Source organism: Tuber melanosporum (genome assembly GCF_000151645.1).
Source record: "Tuber melanosporum whole genome shotgun sequence assembly, scaffold_147, strain Mel28".
In the NCBI taxonomy this organism is placed as follows: domain Eukaryota; kingdom Fungi; phylum Ascomycota; class Pezizomycetes; order Pezizales; family Tuberaceae; genus Tuber; species Tuber melanosporum.
Window position 1 is genome coordinate 174816 of NW_003298805.1, and position 18409 is coordinate 193224.

Genomic DNA, 18409 nt, shown 5'->3' on the forward strand with positions numbered 1-18409 from the left:
ATCCACCCTCGAAGAGTCCGGTGTCTTCCCCTTTACTCCCAAGTTAATGAAAACAATCAACCCCCGAGTTCCGCCCCGTAGAGTATAGACACGCTCCCTAAGTACTTGGAAAGTAAAAGTGCCATAAGCCCGAAGTTGTAGAACATGTTCCTGTCTGAATAAGCCTCTTTTCCAGAATGATCAAAGGCGAAAATGTTATTCACAGCGATTAGGGACCGTCGAGGCAGGTCATAATGCTCAGAGTTGCAAAGGAGGCGGTCAGAGACTACGTTGGAAAGGATCTTTTCCAGACTCTGAGTGGTAGCCTCATCATTCACCTCGACAAAGGGATATCTTCCCTATTTAGTCAATCACTCAGGAGAAGGCCGACTATTATTGTTTTTCCCCGGCAAAACACAAGGCAGCAGCGGAGCCGCTTCTACCCTCGCCCCCCTCCTCCTGGTGGATATCCCATCCGAGGAGTTCGTCTACCCCACTCTAAGACACCATCCTACCTTTGCTTGTACTCGTACTCGAGTATGGTTTTTCTACTCATTAAAAGCAAACATGGTTTTTTGAGGCGGAGTACCCCATTTGATGGCGCCACCCATAAGAATAATATTATTATTATGATGGATAATGGGATAATAATTATTATAATTCATGCTAGTATGATAATTATCATAGCTATGCCATACAAAACCCGAAACAAAAAGGGTTAGGGTTCATCTAAAATTTATTCAGCCATATCATAACTAAACAGGACAGCGAAACCTCCAAAAAATCCAGTGGGTCGGGACCGGCTCGAGACTGGAAATATCATAGGGCGGCTACGATACCGGTACGGAAAGAGGGTAAAGAGTCTAATGAGTCAAGACCAAGTGATATCCCATGACGACTCAGGAAAAAAGAAAAATTGATCACTGCTACCCGCACAGAGAACAGAATACAGAATACAAATTTAAGTAACCGATAGCTGTAACTGCGTTCCAGTTTTAGCAGTGGAGTATGACAAAATACATTGTGTCGGTGGATTCCAGGAGCCAGTGCACCCACCATCAGTACTAGAAATCTCTTCCTGCAGAGTTTAAATTCTGCGAGGTTGGTAAAGTTTAGCCCTTGACTTAGAGTGTCTTTCTTGATTGACCTGGTCATAATTGCGCTGTCAGATGCGGGATTCTCGGTATGATACTAGCCGGGATTTCCTTCATGTCTTATGTGTTTAAACACCATAAGAAACTATATTATCATACCTTCATATTTGCTCCAGGGTTTGTTAGTTTACTCCTTCTCAGGCTCCTCCACTCTTTCCACATTTTCTTTCCCCCCACAAATATTTCCCGCTAATTTTCCCCGAATAGGGGTTTTCCGGAACCAAGATCTTGGGAATGTGCTGGAATTCCAAACTACAAGGGATTTAGGATCTTCGGAGGAAGCCTCCATGTCTCAAAAGGCGTGGATCTACAAACTCAGGAGTTGCTACAAGTAGAGTGCTAGCAGTTTTGGAGGCTAGAAATATCGGAGGTTCCACTGTGCTGACCTGCATCGTGGGGCAGAAAATTATATGTTTGGATAGAAGAAAAGGCCACTCTAAGAGCTTTGAGCATGCAATACCTAAGTATCTCATCGAAACGGGCTTTCGCTCGATGCAGGTTGGTAAAGGCCAGAGGGTAGTAAGGAGATGAGCATTTTGACTCCTTATAGCGGTAACTACTAGACCGCACCTATTTGTACTGGATCCTTGTCAGATGTGAATAGTAGGCGATTGAGTTCTACCGAATTCCTTAAGCGTACCATGAGAGAGAAGTATAGGCCTACGAGTGGGGGAGCTTCTGTGTTTGGGTGATGCACAACTAAAGACATCGGCGTCGTCAGGAAGTTATCAACAAAGGCTCAGACCGAGAAATCCCCTCGCCGGGGACAAACTCCAACAGTACGATACCTTTTCTCGCCCCCCACCGGACAAGAGAAAAATGAGAACCTCTCAGACCATCCTAAACCGGACCAAACACACCCCTAACCGGAACCTAACAAAGCTAGAAATCTCAGTCGAAGGAATTCTAGCAGCAGATGATCCCTCCTCCCTAGCGCACTACCCGGATGTGTCGAGGCGGTTGTTGGTAGAATACCAATGCACATCGACGACGGGATCTGGAGGGGCACGGATATACCCAAGGCATTCGCAATCGGCGAACAGTGCTGCAAGATCGTGAGGTTTCCGTTGCGGGGGGGCGGAATAGGGTCCACCTCCCCCTCCCCCATCCCTTCCAACCACGAGAGCTCTATAACGTAGTGCGATAGTGAGTAATGCATGATTGGCATTGGGGATATCAGGTTTGCGCTCTTACTGTTGAGAATTACTCCTCTGGGTTGATGTGTCGTGAGAGAAGTGCTTAGGCTTCTTACTCACTATTGCGTATGCTGGGTTGTACTGGGTGGTACGCGGAAGTGTGTATTCCGTATCATTAGTCATGTGACTGCGTTTGGGCATGACTATATACCGTTCTTGTTTCGCTTAGCTAGCTGTAAGACTTAATCAACAATCTTCCGCTGCACAACAAAACCGTCCAATTCGTAACACTTACTAATACTCCCGCATCGAGTGACATACGGTGACTGCTTGCAACACACTCCTATCCATAGGCTTATCTCTACGCATCGCCCTTTCCTTTCTTCTTTCTCCTTTCCCTTTCCTTCCAACAATCTTCACCTCCTTTATATAACAACCAACACCTCAATCTCAAACGTATCGTACATCTGCTCATTCTACTTCTGCTCCAGTGATTCCATTCAACTAACGAGTGCGGTTTTTGGAACCTCCCGGGCGCCCCGTGACAAGTACCTATCACCCCTTCTCAATCGTAGAGGTATCTCAGATCTGAGCCCCTCAGCGAAATGATCCCTCCACGCTCTGACTTCGCCAACACCGTTTGCTCCGGTGTGGTCCCTGTGGTCCCGTCCGCACACTATTGCTTCAAGTGGTCCCGGAGGCGTGCACCATCATCGGCCAAGGGTCGGCCCCAACCGCAGTTGACGGACAGACGAGCACTGTCTCGTGACCATAGAGGTTAAACCTGTAGCAACTATCACGTCTACTTGAGGCAACAATACGGTTGAAAACTCTAGACTCTCAAGACTAAACCTAAAGAGTCCTGGAGTCAATGGAGCAACTGTAGGTAACCACAGTCTGCTTCGCCTTTGCTCTGCTAAGTTGGTCTTTTTTTCGCGGACGGGCTGGTCCTCGTCTTATGCGATCCGGACCCGGGACCACTGGGAGCACCGAGTTCCATACAATTTGTGGCATCTACCAACTTGGGGTAACACCAGTTGAACATATGGCGTAGCCCTCAGCTTTTGGCCGTTTCACATATGGAAGCAAGAAACTCTCTGTCCTGACAATAGTTCACTAAACAATTAAGGAACATAACCCGGGAGATCATTATATTTACCCGCATAAAGGCTGCTTCTTTGGCAACACCTGAGTTAAAGAGTAACCTTCACCAAGACACCGAAATCATACTCCAACTTTCTCCAACAGAATCTTCCCGCCGGTCTTACTCCCACCCCCCCCTACCAACAGGGGAGAATTGATATTCGAGCAAATACATTCAATCGAGCCAATAAACCTCCATGATGCTAATGCTATTCCCCTTCCAGCTCCCACCCACAGCGCTCTGTGATGGCTCATCCCCGGTAAGCGTCCCTTTATATCATAAGTAATACCAGATCTAAGGCATGGTCTCTTTTCAATTTCACAGTTGAATAGATTTAATTACCGAGGAGGAGATTGGAAAGCGAAAAGAAAGGAAGGAGAGAATTTAGAATTGTTTCGCCCACACCGGCTACTTTACAAGTTCTCACAGGTGCCCAATCGTTCTCTGTAAAGCAGACATTGATGCTATTCCTATCATCCTCTTCCATTGTCTTAAACCTCTAAAATATGCAAACTTAAAGACAATCCCCCTCATTTACTGCGAGCCACCCCCAGCGTGTCCTACAACACCCCACCAAAATGAAAGTAATGGAAGGATTCAAATAAGAAGTAGGTTAAATAGCTAATTGAAAGTAACTGGCAAATGCACGAATTATCCAATTGCTTAAGTCCCCCCTCCCCGGGTGTCCCACAGCACCGCGCAAAAATGAAAACAAAAATGAAAATGAAAAGGATGAGAGTGCTGTGTTGAAAATAGCTGCTCGCCATGCCCAAAATATTCCCAACATGCTCCGAACATGCTCGGCAAGTTCATGTGCTCCGCCCCTATTACCCGTCCGTCCATCCCTTTGCTTGATCATTCGTTCATTCCCCCGTCGGTATCATGACATTCGCTCACTCATCCGTTCATTGTTCGTTGTTTGTTGTACGGCAGTGGAGGAAGTAATCGGGGGTCTGCGGGACGTCGCAGGAGTCTCTGTCCTGTTTTTCCTTCATATCTCTTTTGTTAGCAAGGGAGCGTATACAGAGGGAGGAGGGAGGTAAACTTGTGTGGATGACCTGAGATTTTGATAGATATGTGTAGAAGACAGTAGGATGGTTGAAGATCGTTTATGAATACTCGTGTGTTTTCCTGCTTGTTGGTTTAGTTAGGCGAGAGAGCGAGAGTGTCGAGGAGATAGTCAGGAAGCGGAGAAAATCTTTTCATAATATCATACCCCTCTTTTTTGACTGCCGCCTGAAAGCCTGGGCGATTCGTTTCGACCGAGTGATAGTTTATAATCGCCTGCACCGGCCGGTTATCGTCGTTTCTGCCGCTCCGGAAAGTCGTAGCCGTTTAACATGCTGGTCTTCTACCTAAGCCGCTACCTACGCAATCACTCGTGCAAACAAACAAGCAAAACAGGCCTAATACGCAACGGTGTATCACTGAAACTGGACGTCGCGAGGCAAAGATACGATAAACGGCCTGAGCCAATTCTAAAGCAACCCGTACTTATATACAACCCACCACCGAAGACTACTTCTTCGCCTCTTCGAAGGGATACGTGTGCCCGACAACCTTCTCAAATGGCTGTTCCCTCCCAATAACTCTCTCGCGATCCCACGGTCTAACTCTCTGCCCAATGATCCTGACATTCGGCAGGGTCGGAAGCTCGGTTTCTGAAGTGAGGATGTCGAAGAGTTTTGTTGGGGGAGGTTTAGCGACCAGGTGGCTTACTATTATCCATTAGCTATTGCATATAAGGCCGGGTGAGAGTGAGGAGGGGTGGAGGGAGGAGTACAAAGATCGGCCACTGTTTTCGCCCGAGTAATATCCGGATCCGCAAGTCTTATTCCGGTGAGTTGATAGACTCTTTTGTAAACCTACACCCAGTCAACACAGGCGCCCCCAAAAGACCGAGAAAGTCAGCACAGCAAACTTGATATCATCCCCACGAAATCCCAACCCCACCCACCCCTTTCCGCCCAATCCCTCCTGCAGCCACTCTCCCATAGCGCCCTCCGCCATCTCCCCCCCAACCCCAGTCCCCAACCCCAAAACCCCCCCCTCAACACCCTCATCCCCGTAATGAAACACTGCCCCCCCATCCTGCCTAACCTCGATGCGCACACGAGACGTAAACCCTTCTTCCGCAACGTCCCCCCCCACCGCGGGAGCATCAATGGGCTTTCCGTTGAGCGCGTGCGTGTAAACCTCCACCACGGCACGATGCACAGCAGCATGAATAGCCTCAGTACTCGGGGGTGGTTCGAGAACGTTTGCGAATCTAGAACCCACTTCGTCAACCCATCATCCATCCATCCATCCATGCCTTTATACGTTGCGGGGGAGAAAGGCAAATGTGTACATACGTCGGAACATCCCACTCCGTCAATCCAGGCGCCAACCCAACGACCGGCAATGCCCTACCATCACTCTCTTCAATGTAGCCCTCTCGCTGAGGATCTTCTCCTTTTGTCGGGTCTTCGACCACAGGGATTTGCGGGGCGGGTGGAGGCGTGCCCGGGGCGCCAGGGGGTTCATCCGTTCCCCAGATCTTGCGGCGGAGGACTTCTCGCAGGGGCAGGTCGGCCTTTTTAGGAAGAGCCATGGCGAAATGGCGGGCAGTAGTGGCGGTGATAGTAGGATAGCGACATGTGCGGCAGTGCGGGCGTGCCGGGCGAGGTATTCGGCGGAGCAATCGTTGCATCGTGTTGTGTTGGGCTGTTGGGTGGGGCGGTGGGGGAAGTGGGGACGTCAGTAAATTTAGACTATGCAAGTTGAGATTTGAAGGGAGAAACTTGAGGTCACGTGATTAGAAAGCATAAGGTCTTGATCTTTAAAACTGTTCGTAGTTGGTTTACGAGGTGGCTAAGACACACTGAGGGCAAAGGTAAGAAAGGCTAGTACGCTAGCCTAGCTCAATTAGAAGCAAAGGAAGACTCCCGGGTATAATGTTAAGTACAAAATTTAATCAGCTCCACGCACGCCACCCGAATCGCAAACGCCGCTGAAACAATGAAGGACATGAAATGGGAATTATTTGGGCAAGAATGTATTATTCGCTCAAGTCCTGGAGAAGCTCCACCATCCGGCGCTTTCGATCCAACATCTCGGGGCTTGCTGAGCTTGGATGACAAAAGAATGGAATCCCCATCGAGCCGAATTCCCTCGTCATGTGGGCTACCATCTGCTCGCTACGGGTGTAGACTTTCCTGTCGAATAAGGCGAGCTCTTCGGCCTCGCTCTCGGGGGTCTGCGGTGCTCGCGTCAGTCACTGCCATACCGAGTGGAGGGGGGGGTTAAGAAATTGCGCTTACCGGTTGAACAATGGCTTGCTGGGCAAGAGGTAAGGTACCGAGTTTGCGTCTAGGAGAAGAGGTCAGTAGGGCTTTTCCAGTGATGGGTTAGTAGGGAGGTGGGTAAGAAAAGGGGGGAGGAAGCTTACAGGACGTCTTCAACTTTCTTTCCACTCTCCTTGCGTACTTTATGTTTGTTGACTATCTCCTCTCTGGCACGGAACCTAGGCACGGTTAGTACAAATACCAGGAGTTGGCCCTTCGCCAAAGCTACGTGCCATGCTTTCTCGTGCTCGTGTTGAGAATTGATCATCTGTAACCAGTATCCGTCAGCCTTGTCTCTGTCTGCTGGACCAGACTACCCCATATCCCTCTCATTCCAACTCAAATGTGTCCCCACCTTTTTAATGCCGGCCATGATAGCCTCATTCTTACATACCTCCTTCATGATATACCTCAAAGCGGCATTCCATTCCTCAATCTTACTCGGATCAACGGCGGCCTCTCGAGAGACATGAACAGAGGGAGGAGGATATGTCTGTCTCGGGTCTGGTGTAATCGCTGGAGGGGGGCTATATGAGTCATCATCTTCATCACTACGGACCGGAGGCAGTGGTCGTGGTACGGCCTGTGTGGCCTGTGTAGACGCTGATAGGATTTGGAGGATTCTTGTGAGGTCTTCGTTGACGGCCATTAACTTGCCTACCGTACCCGTGCGAACCTATAGCTAGGTAATAGGAAGAAGGTAAAAAAGGGTAACAAAGTATAATATCGCTACCGAGGACGTTTTTCTTCCTCTTCTTTTCCAATTGCGCGATTTTCAAGGTGTAACTAAGTTTACACTTCTTAGAGGGGATGTTTAGAGAGACGCGGTTGTGCACTGTAGGGAAGGGGGGGGTGGTCTGAGGTCAGGTTGAGGTTGAGCTGGGAAGACGCGACTTTAGTTTCTGTGTTTGTTTTTTACCGTTTCTTTTCTTCAGCCTACTGTGCAGTGCTAGGGGAAAAGGATGCAGTATTGTAAGGAAGGCCAGCCAAAAATTTGAAGGGGGAGGATTAAGAGGCAAGTGTCAAACTCGGAAAAGAAAAATCCCCGAGGCGACGTCGGGAAGAAAGGGAAGGAAACGAAAATAGAAGAAAAGCATTTTCTCATTTTTACCGACATCATCCCTCCATCACCCCACCATCACCACCAATAATAATACATAGGAGCCCACACGAATCAACGAAAAGGAGACAATTACAACCCGACGACGGCATCCGCTCATCACCCATCACAACATTTCCTTCCATTTCATTGCGGTCACAAACAAATAAACAAACAAATAAAAAAGGTTACATACCATGGTTCCCCCTCCCCGTTCTGTCGCTGATGCTACCCGCTTCACGCCCACTGGCCCCCACGCTTTCACCCGAACACCATTGTCCGCCGCGGCCACAGCGACGGTCGGCGAAACCCCACAGCAGCGGGTCGCTCGTCTCCGTGAGGCGGCGAGGAGAGCAAAGTCAAATCAGATCAGCACGGTCGATAAGATTATTGATCGGGGGAGAGTGTGGGCGGATAAAGCTCATAGGGTTGCGGCTTTCAGCTTGATCGGCGCTACTGGTCTGTTTCTCCCCATTTTTTTTTCTCTCGATCAAATGGATGCATGTCCCCGAGTGGAGCTGGTGATGCCGTGGGTGGAAGGTGGGAGTTGACAATATTACTCATGTATCCCTAGTGCTCTGCGGAGGATTTACGATATTCGCAAGTATCGACATGGTCTTGTACGCCAGGAGGAAGAAGCGAGCATATGTATGCCTCCTCTCCACACCTCTCTCTCTCCTCTCCTCGCAATGCTCTACCAAACTGACTCGGGTGGGATTATAGCTTGAAGAACAAAAGGCTCTCAAGACCGCCGACCTCGCTGCTGCTTCAAACGAATCTGAAGCTCTAGTAGCAGCCACCACTCCTCCCACCTCCACCTTCACCACTCCTAGAGGCGAATCAAACACGGTAACGGATAAGCTAAAGACTTGGGCGTTAAGTGGTCTCACCCCCGCAGAGAAGGAGGAAGAACTGCGTAGACAGAGTGTGGAATCACGCGTTGTTGTAAAGGATAACATTCTCAGTCAACCAGGCGCGGACAATCTAGCGAAGGGCGAAAAGGAGAAGGGTGGGAGCACTGGAGTACTCGGTTCTATCACGGGCTGGTGGAGCGGGCGATGAGTGAGTGCGAAAAATGGTGTACTCGGCGTTGGTCGGCGGTTTCGCGAGCATGTCGTGTACAAAAATAATCCTTCTTGATAGAGCGAATGGCGTAGCGAGTCGTGATAGTGGTTGCGCGGCGAGGCGGTAGTGGTGGTGGTGGTGGTGGTGGTGGTGGTGGTGATTCATCCCATCCTCGATCCGTTGCCATCCAGCGCATGTTGGTGCTACCGTCTCCTCTCCGGAAGTAGAATTGGGACAGATATCAGTTAGGAGATGTTCAATTCCATGGTCAGAAAACTTGAAGAACAACTGTCCTCTCAAAGAAACACATATCCAAAACCAATGCTGTATCATGGCTTAGCGAGGAAGTGCAACAAATCCGGCAAAGCATCACAAAACCTCACTCGCAATCTCCCTTCATCCAGTCATCCCTTGCTATTCTCGGAGCAAAGGGCAAGACGCCATAGTAGTCTAAAGGCGTCAACAAACAAGCCAACGCCCCAGCCTTCTCTCCTTCCCCCCACCTACGATACTTGTACTCGTAAGAGTGGAGAATGGCTTGCCAAGAGCACCAATCAATAGCGAGACAACCACTCCAAATCTCCCGTGACTCCAGCGGCCCAACTATCCTCCGACGCGATCCTGGAATTAAAGTTGTGTCAAGTGCTTCCATTCGCGCTTAAGATTAAGTTTCTAGAGTCATCGGATGGGCGGTACCTGTACGGCAGGGTAAAAAGCAATAGCCACACGGGTAACAGATTATGTCTCATGCTGAGAATTTCCGATTGGGTGCGCTCGCAATTTTGAGTTTTTGAGCTTTTGACTCATAGTCTAGGCGCAAGTACCGTGCCAATACTCGACAAGCATGACTGTGGGTAGCGGTAGTAATACGAAGTGGAGCATCATATGATAACTGCTGTGCTCCGCCAATTTCTGAGTGATGGGAACGTGGGGCTTCCCGACTGAAGGGGGAGGGGGGTTAGTCTACCACTGTTTCCGGGGGATTGGTTGCTCGGGTACTTGTACAGTAAGCTGATCATATACCCTTCCCGTTTTGGGTACGTAAAAAAAAAAAACGTCCTGGTATGATAGGGACATGTGCCCACCCGTATGATACCGGAATACTCGAGTACAGTAAACACTCTCATAATTCCGGGAGGCCGGTGAACGGCGGAACCTGGAACAAGTACGATACTGTACTGGTAGAGGGCTGGAAACACGGGAGGTGTCTTGGCAAGTTAAGTGATGGAATATGGTGTCCCCTATCCAACATCCCGCACCGCATATTCTTACTCAGCGGCCTGAAAATAGGACAAGATAGAGGTTTGAACTGTAGACTCATCCACAATTTTAGCCCTAATTTCAGGAACCATGATCAATTCTCTGGAAATAGGAATTATGGGAGGGTTTATTGAAGTACCGCTATCATCATGGTCCCGTACCGTTAACTAAGGCGGCCGGGGTAGATGGGTAGCTACCGGTAGGATAGGGGAGGATAGGAGTGTCTCTCGAGTGATGTCCTATGAGCACTAATATCGACTATGGTACTCGTACAAGTGTATGATAGGTTGTAGTGGGTTGAGTATCGGTAGTCGGGTTGTTTGCGGTTTGTATGATACCCCAATCCCAAATCTCAATAGACTACGGTACGCGTCTGCCGTTACTGCATGGTGAGTTCACTAGAGAACGGCCCTTTCAGGGTCTTGTTCTCAGAGGCACCGGCACTGCACCGGCATTGTGTTAACTGCCTGCATTGCTCCTACCGCATTCGGCGGTCAATCAATCCACCTTCTTCCACCCCACCATCCACCGCACGCTCCCCCCTCCCTTCCGCTCATAAACCACGCGTGTCTTGGCGCTGGCCTCCCTCTCAACCCTATTTGGGGGCATAGCCCTATCCACCTTCTCGTATTTAGCTTCTTATGATAGCGGTACCGCTATTTTGCACCCCCATATCCAATTGTTTCCATAGCAATGGGACAGTCTAGGCGAAAGCCAAGACTTTATGACTTCCTCCTCCTCCTTGTCCAGCTTTAAAGGAGTTTCTATAAAGCCAGGGGGGTCTGCACCTCCCTGCTCCAGAAGGATTTTATTTTTGGGTAAGCATTTCACTACTGTGCATATCTTACGCACTTTACTACGCTACGCTACTGTATGGCTGGGAATGGAAATGATGGTCGTGTTGGCCCTGAGCCGAGATTTTGGCAGCGGAAGAAGAAGGGGAGGAAGGAGGGTGATGGTGGGGTGAATATTGATGTTTCTCCTGCTCCTGCTGTCTCTGGTACCGCGAAGGGAAGCGAAGCGGAAGAGGAGGAGAAGGGGGGGGGAGATGGTGAGAAAAAGAAGGAAGAAGAGAAAGTTGATGTTGGGAATTACATCGTTTGTTTCACGTTCTTGCCAAAAGGAAAGGAAAAAGATATGACCCTAAACTGATCTTTACATCGCAGAGGGTTCTCAAGTTCGGAGACAAGCTTGATTTCGCACTAATGCTTGTCGGTGCGGTTACTTCCTTTGCCACGGGTGCCGCCTTGTATGTCGCTCACTCCCTATCCCTACCCTCTAACATCACCCATGGTGGCATCGGGGGGTGACAGGTCGACAGCGGGGACGTGACACTAACTTGAGCATAGTCCATTGATGACTATTATCTTTGGAGAACTGACTACCACTTTCACCGGGTATTTTGCACCTGAGTCTACTGTTACCAAGGCAGAGTTTACGGATTCTATCAATACTTGGTGGTTTGTTCACTTCTCTCCCCATCCTTTCGCCATCGGTTGGGATTGCAGCGAGCGCAGGTCGGGTTGACATGTGGGGTGTCATAGCTTGTACTTTGTATACCTGTTTATCGGAAAGTTTTTGACGGGATATATTTGTATTGTGAGTGACTTTATGCATAGTGCTCGCTGGGATGGAGAATGGTAGCTGATGAGGATGATACCAGGCATGTTTCCGCCTCTCGGGAACACGTATTTCTGCAGCTATACGATTGGCATACCTTACCTCTATATTCCGCCAGGACCTTACCTACTTCGATGCACTCGCGGCTAAAGTCCCCGAAATCGATGCCACGAGAAAAATGATGAGCGGGGCTAAAGCAGAACCCACCGCTGCAAAAGCCGGCACCGCGGGTGCAGTCGCAGTGTCCATCACAACCCACAGTAACACTGTACAGATGGGCATCTCCGAAAAAGCTTCCACGTTCATTCAGGGGGTTGCCATGGTTCTATCGGGCTTCGTCATTGCCTTTGTCAAGAATTGGAAGTTGACACTTGTGACTGCTACTATTCTGCCTACCAGTATCTTGATTTATGGTATCTCAATCCCGATCGATATCAAACTCGAGAAGGCTGTTATGGCAGCGCATGAGAAGGCTGCCGAACTCGCGGAGGAGGTGTTGACTAGTGTGCGTACGGCCAAGAGCTTCAATGCCGAGAAGAGGCTTGGGGCGAAGTATAAGGAACTTTTGGAACAGGGGAAGAGAGCTGGGCTCAGAAAGTCGCCTGTCTCCGGTGTCCAGTATTTTGGGCTTTTCTTCGTTATCTATGCCGGGTGAGTTGGACCTTGCCGAGTCGCGCTATAGGGAGAGGGGAGAGGGGAGAGGGTGACTAATGGGTTGTTGATCGATAGCTACGCAATCAGCTTCTGGTACGGTGTAAGATTATTCCAACAGGGCGAGATTGAGGACTCGGGAACCATTATTACGTGAGTGGACCATCCGCTGAGTATCACTCGAGAGCCGGTTTTAACTGGTCGGGATTAGTGTTTACTTCGCCGTTGTATTCGCGGTAATGGCATTCGGTGTTATTGCCCCACCGATTCAATTGATGAGCAAAGCCGCCTCGGCTTCAGCTAGTATGTTTGAAGTGATTGACCGCACACCCTCCATCGATTCCCTTTCTACGGAAGGACTGCAACCGGAAAAGTTCCCATCCGGAGACCTCGAGTTCAGGAACGTCAAGTTTGCCTATCCCGGCGGTGGAGAGCGAGAAAAGGTCATTGTTCTCGGTGGTGATCCGGACGACACGGAAAGTGGCGAGGGCATGTCACTGTCGTTCCCGGAAGGCAAGACCACAGCTCTTGTTGGCCGCTCTGGCTCCGGAAAGTCAACTATCGTCGGGCTTATCGAGCGGTGGTACGATCCTAATGTGGGCAGTGTAAATATCGCGGGTATCGACATCAAGGATCTGAATCTCCGCTGGTGGCGTGGCAAAATCGGTCTTGTGATGCAGGAGCCATTCCTATTCAACGAGTCTGTCTTCAAAAACGTAGCTTATGGTCTCACAGGTACAGAGTGGGAGCACATTAGCGATGAGGAAAAGCTGGTCATGGTCAAAGAGGCCTGTGTCGAAGCGAATGCCGCGTCCTTCATCGAGGAATTGCCAGATGCGTATGAGACTAGAGTTGGTGAGCAAGGTATTAAGCTGTCCGGTGGCCAGAAGCAACGTGTAGCGATTGCCCGGAGCATCATTTCGAAGCCACAGATCTTGATCCTTGATGAGGCAACCAGCGCGATTGATCCTAGGAATGAGAAAATCGTGCAGGAGGCACTTGATAGGATATCGAGGGGGCGTACAACTATTACTATCGCACATCGATTGAGTACTGTTAGGAAGGCGGATACGATCGTGGTTATTGGTGCTGGGAATGTTCTCGAAGTGGGCACTCATGAAGAGTTGATGGCTGATCCTGATGGTGCGTATACACAGTTGGTACATGGGCAAACGTTACTTATGCAGGAAGCCGGAGAGGGAGGTGGAGAGGAAGGGGAGGAGGAGGGGGTTCCCGAGGCTGAAGCAATTGAGAGGGTCGAGACCGCGCAGGGTACTACTTCTCTTGAGAAGACTACTACTTGGAGGTCCAGACTGGGTGTTGCACGTGGAAAAGCTCCGGTTGTGGATGAGGAAGCGGCGCCGGTGGCTGAGAAGGAAAAAGTCAAGGCGATGGGAATATTACGCAGCGTGGGGTTGATTAGTTGGGAGCAGCGACATTTATGGCCGATTTATCTCGTTGGCTTTGTTGGGTGTCTTGGTGGTGGTGAGCAATGATTTCTTCGGGTTTTGTCAAATTAGAGCTAACGCTATCCAGGTGCTGCGATTCCAATACAAGCGATCCTCTTTGGGAAATTCATGGAAGGTTTCGAAAAACCCCTGAGTGTGGATGAATTCGTTCGACGCCAGAACCACTGGGCATTGATGTTCTTCATCCTTGCAATCGGCGCGGGTATCACATATGCGCTTATGGGCTCAATGTTCACTTCGATAACTCATCACATAAACGCCTACTACCGCTTCGAGTACTTTGAAAACGTCCTTCGCCTGGGAATCCCGTTCTTCGATGGGGAAGGGAACTCAGCGGGGACCTTAACGGCACAGCTAAATACACATCCAGCAGCGCTCCAAGAACTCTTAGGACCAAGTACGGGATTAATGATCATCTCAACAGTAAGCATCATCGGCTGTTGCATTCTCTCTCTCTGCATCGGTTGGAAGTTGGCATTAGTATGTATCTGCGCTGCTCTTCCGTTCCTCTTTTTCGCGGGAGTCATTCGTATCCGGATCGAGATTGGCTTCGCCAAGGATACAGCCGAGGTCTTTGAAGAAAGCGCGCAATTCGCCAGTGAAGCCGTAGGCGCATTCCGCACGGTCTCGTCACTGATCATGGAACAGAGCATACGGGACCGCTACGACGTCCTCCTCAAGGGCCACGTGAAGAAGGCGTTTCGAAGATCCGTCCTAGCGGCAGTAATCTTTTCCGCGAGCGAGAGCATGAACCTCCTTGCTACAGCCCTCTGCTTCTGGTACGGCGGCCAGCTACTGGCGGATAGGGAACTAACGACGTACGAGTTCTTCATAATCTACATCGCCATCATCCAAGGAGGGGAATCCGCTGGACAGTTCTTTGGGTTTACGGAGAACATTGCACAAGCCGCCGAGGCGGCGAACCAGATTCTCGGCAAGCGCCAGAAGAACCCGCCGCCGCCGGGCGGCCCCATGTCCGGGGGGGACGGTGGCTGCGGGGTGGTGTTCAAAGACGTGAATTTCAAGTATCCGACCCGCGACACTCCCATTTTCCAGAACCTCAGCTTGGAGATCCCGGCAGGCTCTTTTGCCGCGTTTGTGGGTGCTTCGGGGTGCGGGAAGACTACCACTATCTCTTTACTGGAACGCTTTTATGATCCCACTTCCGGCAGGATCGAGGTTGACGGGGAGGACATCACCAGCTTAGACGTGACATCCTACCGCAACTCCGTGTCTCTGGTAGCGCAGGAACCAACCCTCTACGCCGGCACAATCGCGGAAAACGTGCGCCTTGGCGCAACAACCACCTCTCCTCCGCCCACCGACGAAGAGATAATACAAGCCTGCAAAGACGCATACATCCATGAGTTTATAACCTCCCTGCCAGACGGGTACCAGACCATTGTGGGCGCCAAGGGCATGGGACTCTCGGGCGGTCAGAAGCAGCGTGTGGCCATCGCCCGCGCGCTCGTGCGCAAGCCCAGGATGTTGCTGCTCGACGAGGCGACGGCTAGTCTGGACAGCGAGAGCGAGCGCTTCGTACAAAAGGCATTTGACCGTGCGAGGGTTGGAAGGACGGTCGTTGCTGTTGCGCATAGATTGAGTACTGTGCAGGCCGCCGACGTGATTTTTGTGTTTGACGAGGGGAGGGTAGTGGAGTCGGGTAGACATGGGGAGTTGGTTAAGTCCCGGGGGGTATACTATCAGATGGTATGTTCTTTTTCTCGCTGGATTGAGTATGGAGGTGCTAACAGTGGTGGGTGTAGTGCCAAGCTCAAGCTTTGGATAACTAATGTTTTCCGTCATCCTATATTGTTGTATCATACGGTTCAACTTGGTCGGCATCTCTTTGCTTTTTAACCTGCACCTCCGCATATTCTCTGTCGGGAGTTTTTTTTGTTTTGTTTTTAATTTTATACCTACTCCTCCACGGATTATCCCACATATCTCCCCTCTTCCCCGCGGCGCTTTAAATTTGCGCCTTTCGTGTTTTTTTCCCTCCTCACTCCCTTCACTTCCCTGTACGTTTCCTACCTACCCTACTCACAACACCTCTCCACTATAGTTTATATTTGGCGCGACGGTAGTGGGTCATTCTTGCATCTCCCATTTCATTACATTTGTACTAGTAGAAGTAGTTACTCCATTCAGCACTCCATTCAGCGTATTGAATCCTATTCTTATATCCTTCTCTTTGCCCTCTATAGTTCACGCACGCAACGTGCTCCGCTATGCTAACACGTGCGTCACAGTATCTCACTCTGACCGAATCACTTCTCCCTGGTAAGCTTACCGGGCGTGTGGAGCTGGGGGAGAAGATTGGAAAATATCCCCAATGGGGGTAGTAAATATCTACTGTATCGCGGTTCTTGTAATTAATATTCTTTTGTGACGCGGCAGTCGTGCATTGGTATGGGTGCGGATGTGATTGTCTGCCCGATACATGACGCCTGCAAACTCTCCTTCAACCATAGCTCGTTGAAATCGATCCTTGGTAACACGGTTGTCGGGCGTTGGCAATACCGGTGTCTTTGACTCCCCTTCTTGGTGTGGCCGCATACTTGCTGGGGGACTGACGGGGGTTGGAGCGAGCTATCGTGGCTGACACATTGTGTGGTATCATGGGCAACGGCTAGCAAGGCGGAGGCCATTCTTGTTGGAGAGGGTATTCCCAGGTGGGGGGGTTCCATGATATGTTTGCCCAAAAGTGCCACTGGGAGGACTCGAATGGGCGATAGCAGTAAGTATTCATTTCCAGTTATTGGAGAACGGAGTGGTAGGGAGATAGCGGAGCGAAAGAAATATGGCGAGAGCTTCGCCGCAGCGGAAATCATAAGCCAGTCGGGTGCAGAACGAGGGGCTAACGGAAGAAGTGGTGGGTAGCGAGTGGGATCACGGTGGCTGAAGAACCGCTAACAATGTGAGGAGTGCTGAATTAAACTATCGGCGGTGATACAAGCTGGGGACGGACTGGCGGATGGGCTTGTACTCGTCTCCCTGGGCTGTCGACAACTAACTTAGTAGAAGAGCAGCTATTGAGCGTGGATGCATAGAGAGGTGTGTGCGGTAGGTGTGCTTATGGTGGGGGTTTGGCGGATATCAATCAATGGCTTCCTAGAGAAGTATTTTCACCGGTTTTAGAGGTGTTGTTTTCCATGTTGGAATATGGGGGGAAGGTTTCCAATTTAACCCTAACCCTATGATTTAAACTCTCGTTGTGTCCAGTATGATATAATGCTGTGCCATTATATAGCAAGGCTCGCTGTAGAGTATTGCTCATTGCCATGTGTCTGTTGATCCAAGAGTTTTACATGTAAACTTTTCGTTCTTCGGTTCTGCTCGCCGTTTCAAGGTTGTAAGAAACAGAGCGTGCTGTTGGGTTGTGGGCATAGGGCAGCGACCTTACCAGATGATCCAGACGGTATCGTATCATACGCCATTTTTTCGGTGGGGACAGCATCGTACAATATAGTATATGTATAGATGGATGGGTACAAAACCCCCGCCCGAGAACTCGAGCACCAGCGCTTGCTCCAGCATGCCTTGGCCCACAGTGGAATTTTGCTCAGTGTAGTGCTTTTCACATTCGGGTATTTTGCACACAAATATTCCTTCGCCATCTTTTCCAGGGTTACTAAGTTTTTTTGCGTGTGGGTAGTGGGGATCTGCTCTAAGTGAGCAAGGAAACGTAATGGTGTCTATCTTGGATGCGTAGGGTGTCATGAATCCTTTCGTGGTGTTTCCTCCATTCCCTTCTTTCCCTCCCGGTTTGGGTATGAGTGAGGACCTCGCTGTCAGATCATTAGATCGAACATCTTACATCTTATACGGCGCAAAATGGACCAGCTGGAGGTGCCTAATTGGAAGTTCCCGGGTGTGCTGAGGGGGTGGCTGTAGTATCTTGTGAAAAACGGTAATTACGGTTGACGACGATAAGCTGGCATTGCCATCAAGTGAAAAGCAGCTCTAATCTGGCTATCATACTTGAGCGCAGTATAGTACCGCACAAAGCTTAGAATACAATTCGGAGTGCACCGAAATGCTGGAGTGTTACATTTCCTTGAAAAACTCAGGGTCGACAGCATTTTCAATCCTAATGATCTGGTACAAGTGGAGGATATGATTCCATCGACCGGTTCCTCCTGTGCCCTCGGGATACAGTTTCAATCCTGGGTATCTGTACGGGACGCGCGTCCGTGTCCCTTAGTGAATGAACCCCTTATCTTCCCCCTCGTTCTGTTGAAATCTTTCCTCTCCCCTCTTCACCCGCTCAAACCACAGACCAGAGAGAATATCCCCTCTTTCTCCTTGCTCAGCCTCTTGAAATTTTCACAACTGTTAGGTGAAAGCAGGATCATGTCGGCCCCTGAAGCGTCGGAGAATACTAGATTGCTCGGAGGTATGTGGTTTTACACTTAAATCCATCATAGGCACCTTTTCATTGTTATTCTGTTCCATCAACTAACATCAGCCTTGCTAGGCTGATGACAACAAAAAAAATGCGGT

At 49.9% G+C, this 18409-nt stretch overlaps 4 protein-coding genes; 3 read left to right on the forward strand and 1 right to left on the reverse strand.

Moving 5' to 3' along the window:
• Positions 1–6283: 6283 nt before the first annotated feature.
• On the reverse strand, positions 6284–7566 carry GSTUM_00002806001 (uncharacterized protein). XM_002836449.2 has 4 exons: positions 7095–7566; positions 6844–7007; positions 6716–6764; positions 6284–6651 (listed from the first exon to the last, which is right to left on the reverse strand). The coding sequence occupies exons 1-4, from the start codon at positions 7386–7388 to the stop codon at positions 6454–6456; spliced, it is 705 nt and encodes a 234-aa protein (XP_002836495.1). The 5' UTR covers positions 7389–7566; the 3' UTR covers positions 6284–6453.
• Positions 7567–8035: 469 nt separating this feature from the next.
• GSTUM_00002807001 (uncharacterized protein) lies at positions 8036–8982 on the forward strand (the record flags this gene model as incomplete). XM_002836450.2 has 3 exons in its annotated part: positions 8036–8297; positions 8413–8486; positions 8562–8982. The coding sequence occupies 3 exons, from the start codon at positions 8036–8038 to the stop codon at positions 8898–8900; spliced, it is 675 nt and encodes a 224-aa protein (XP_002836496.1). The 3' UTR covers positions 8901–8982.
• An 80-nt stretch (positions 8983–9062) lies between these two features.
• On the forward strand, positions 9063–9815 carry GSTUM_00002808001 (uncharacterized protein). XM_002836451.2 has 1 exon: positions 9063–9815. Exon 1 carries the CDS (start codon positions 9156–9158, stop codon positions 9462–9464), a length of 309 nt encoding a protein of 102 aa, XP_002836497.1. The 5' UTR covers positions 9063–9155; the 3' UTR covers positions 9465–9815.
• A 2149-nt stretch (positions 9816–11964) lies between these two features.
• Positions 11965–15763, forward strand: GSTUM_00002809001 (uncharacterized protein; the record flags this gene model as incomplete). The annotated part of the gene is made up of 7 exons (XM_002836452.1): positions 11965–12434; positions 12513–12587; positions 12646–13594; positions 13673–13919; positions 13971–14682; positions 14780–14787; positions 14916–15763. 7 exons carry the CDS (start codon positions 11965–11967, stop codon positions 15761–15763), a joined length of 3309 nt encoding a protein of 1102 aa, XP_002836498.1.
• Positions 15764–18409: the final 2646 nt, after the last annotated feature.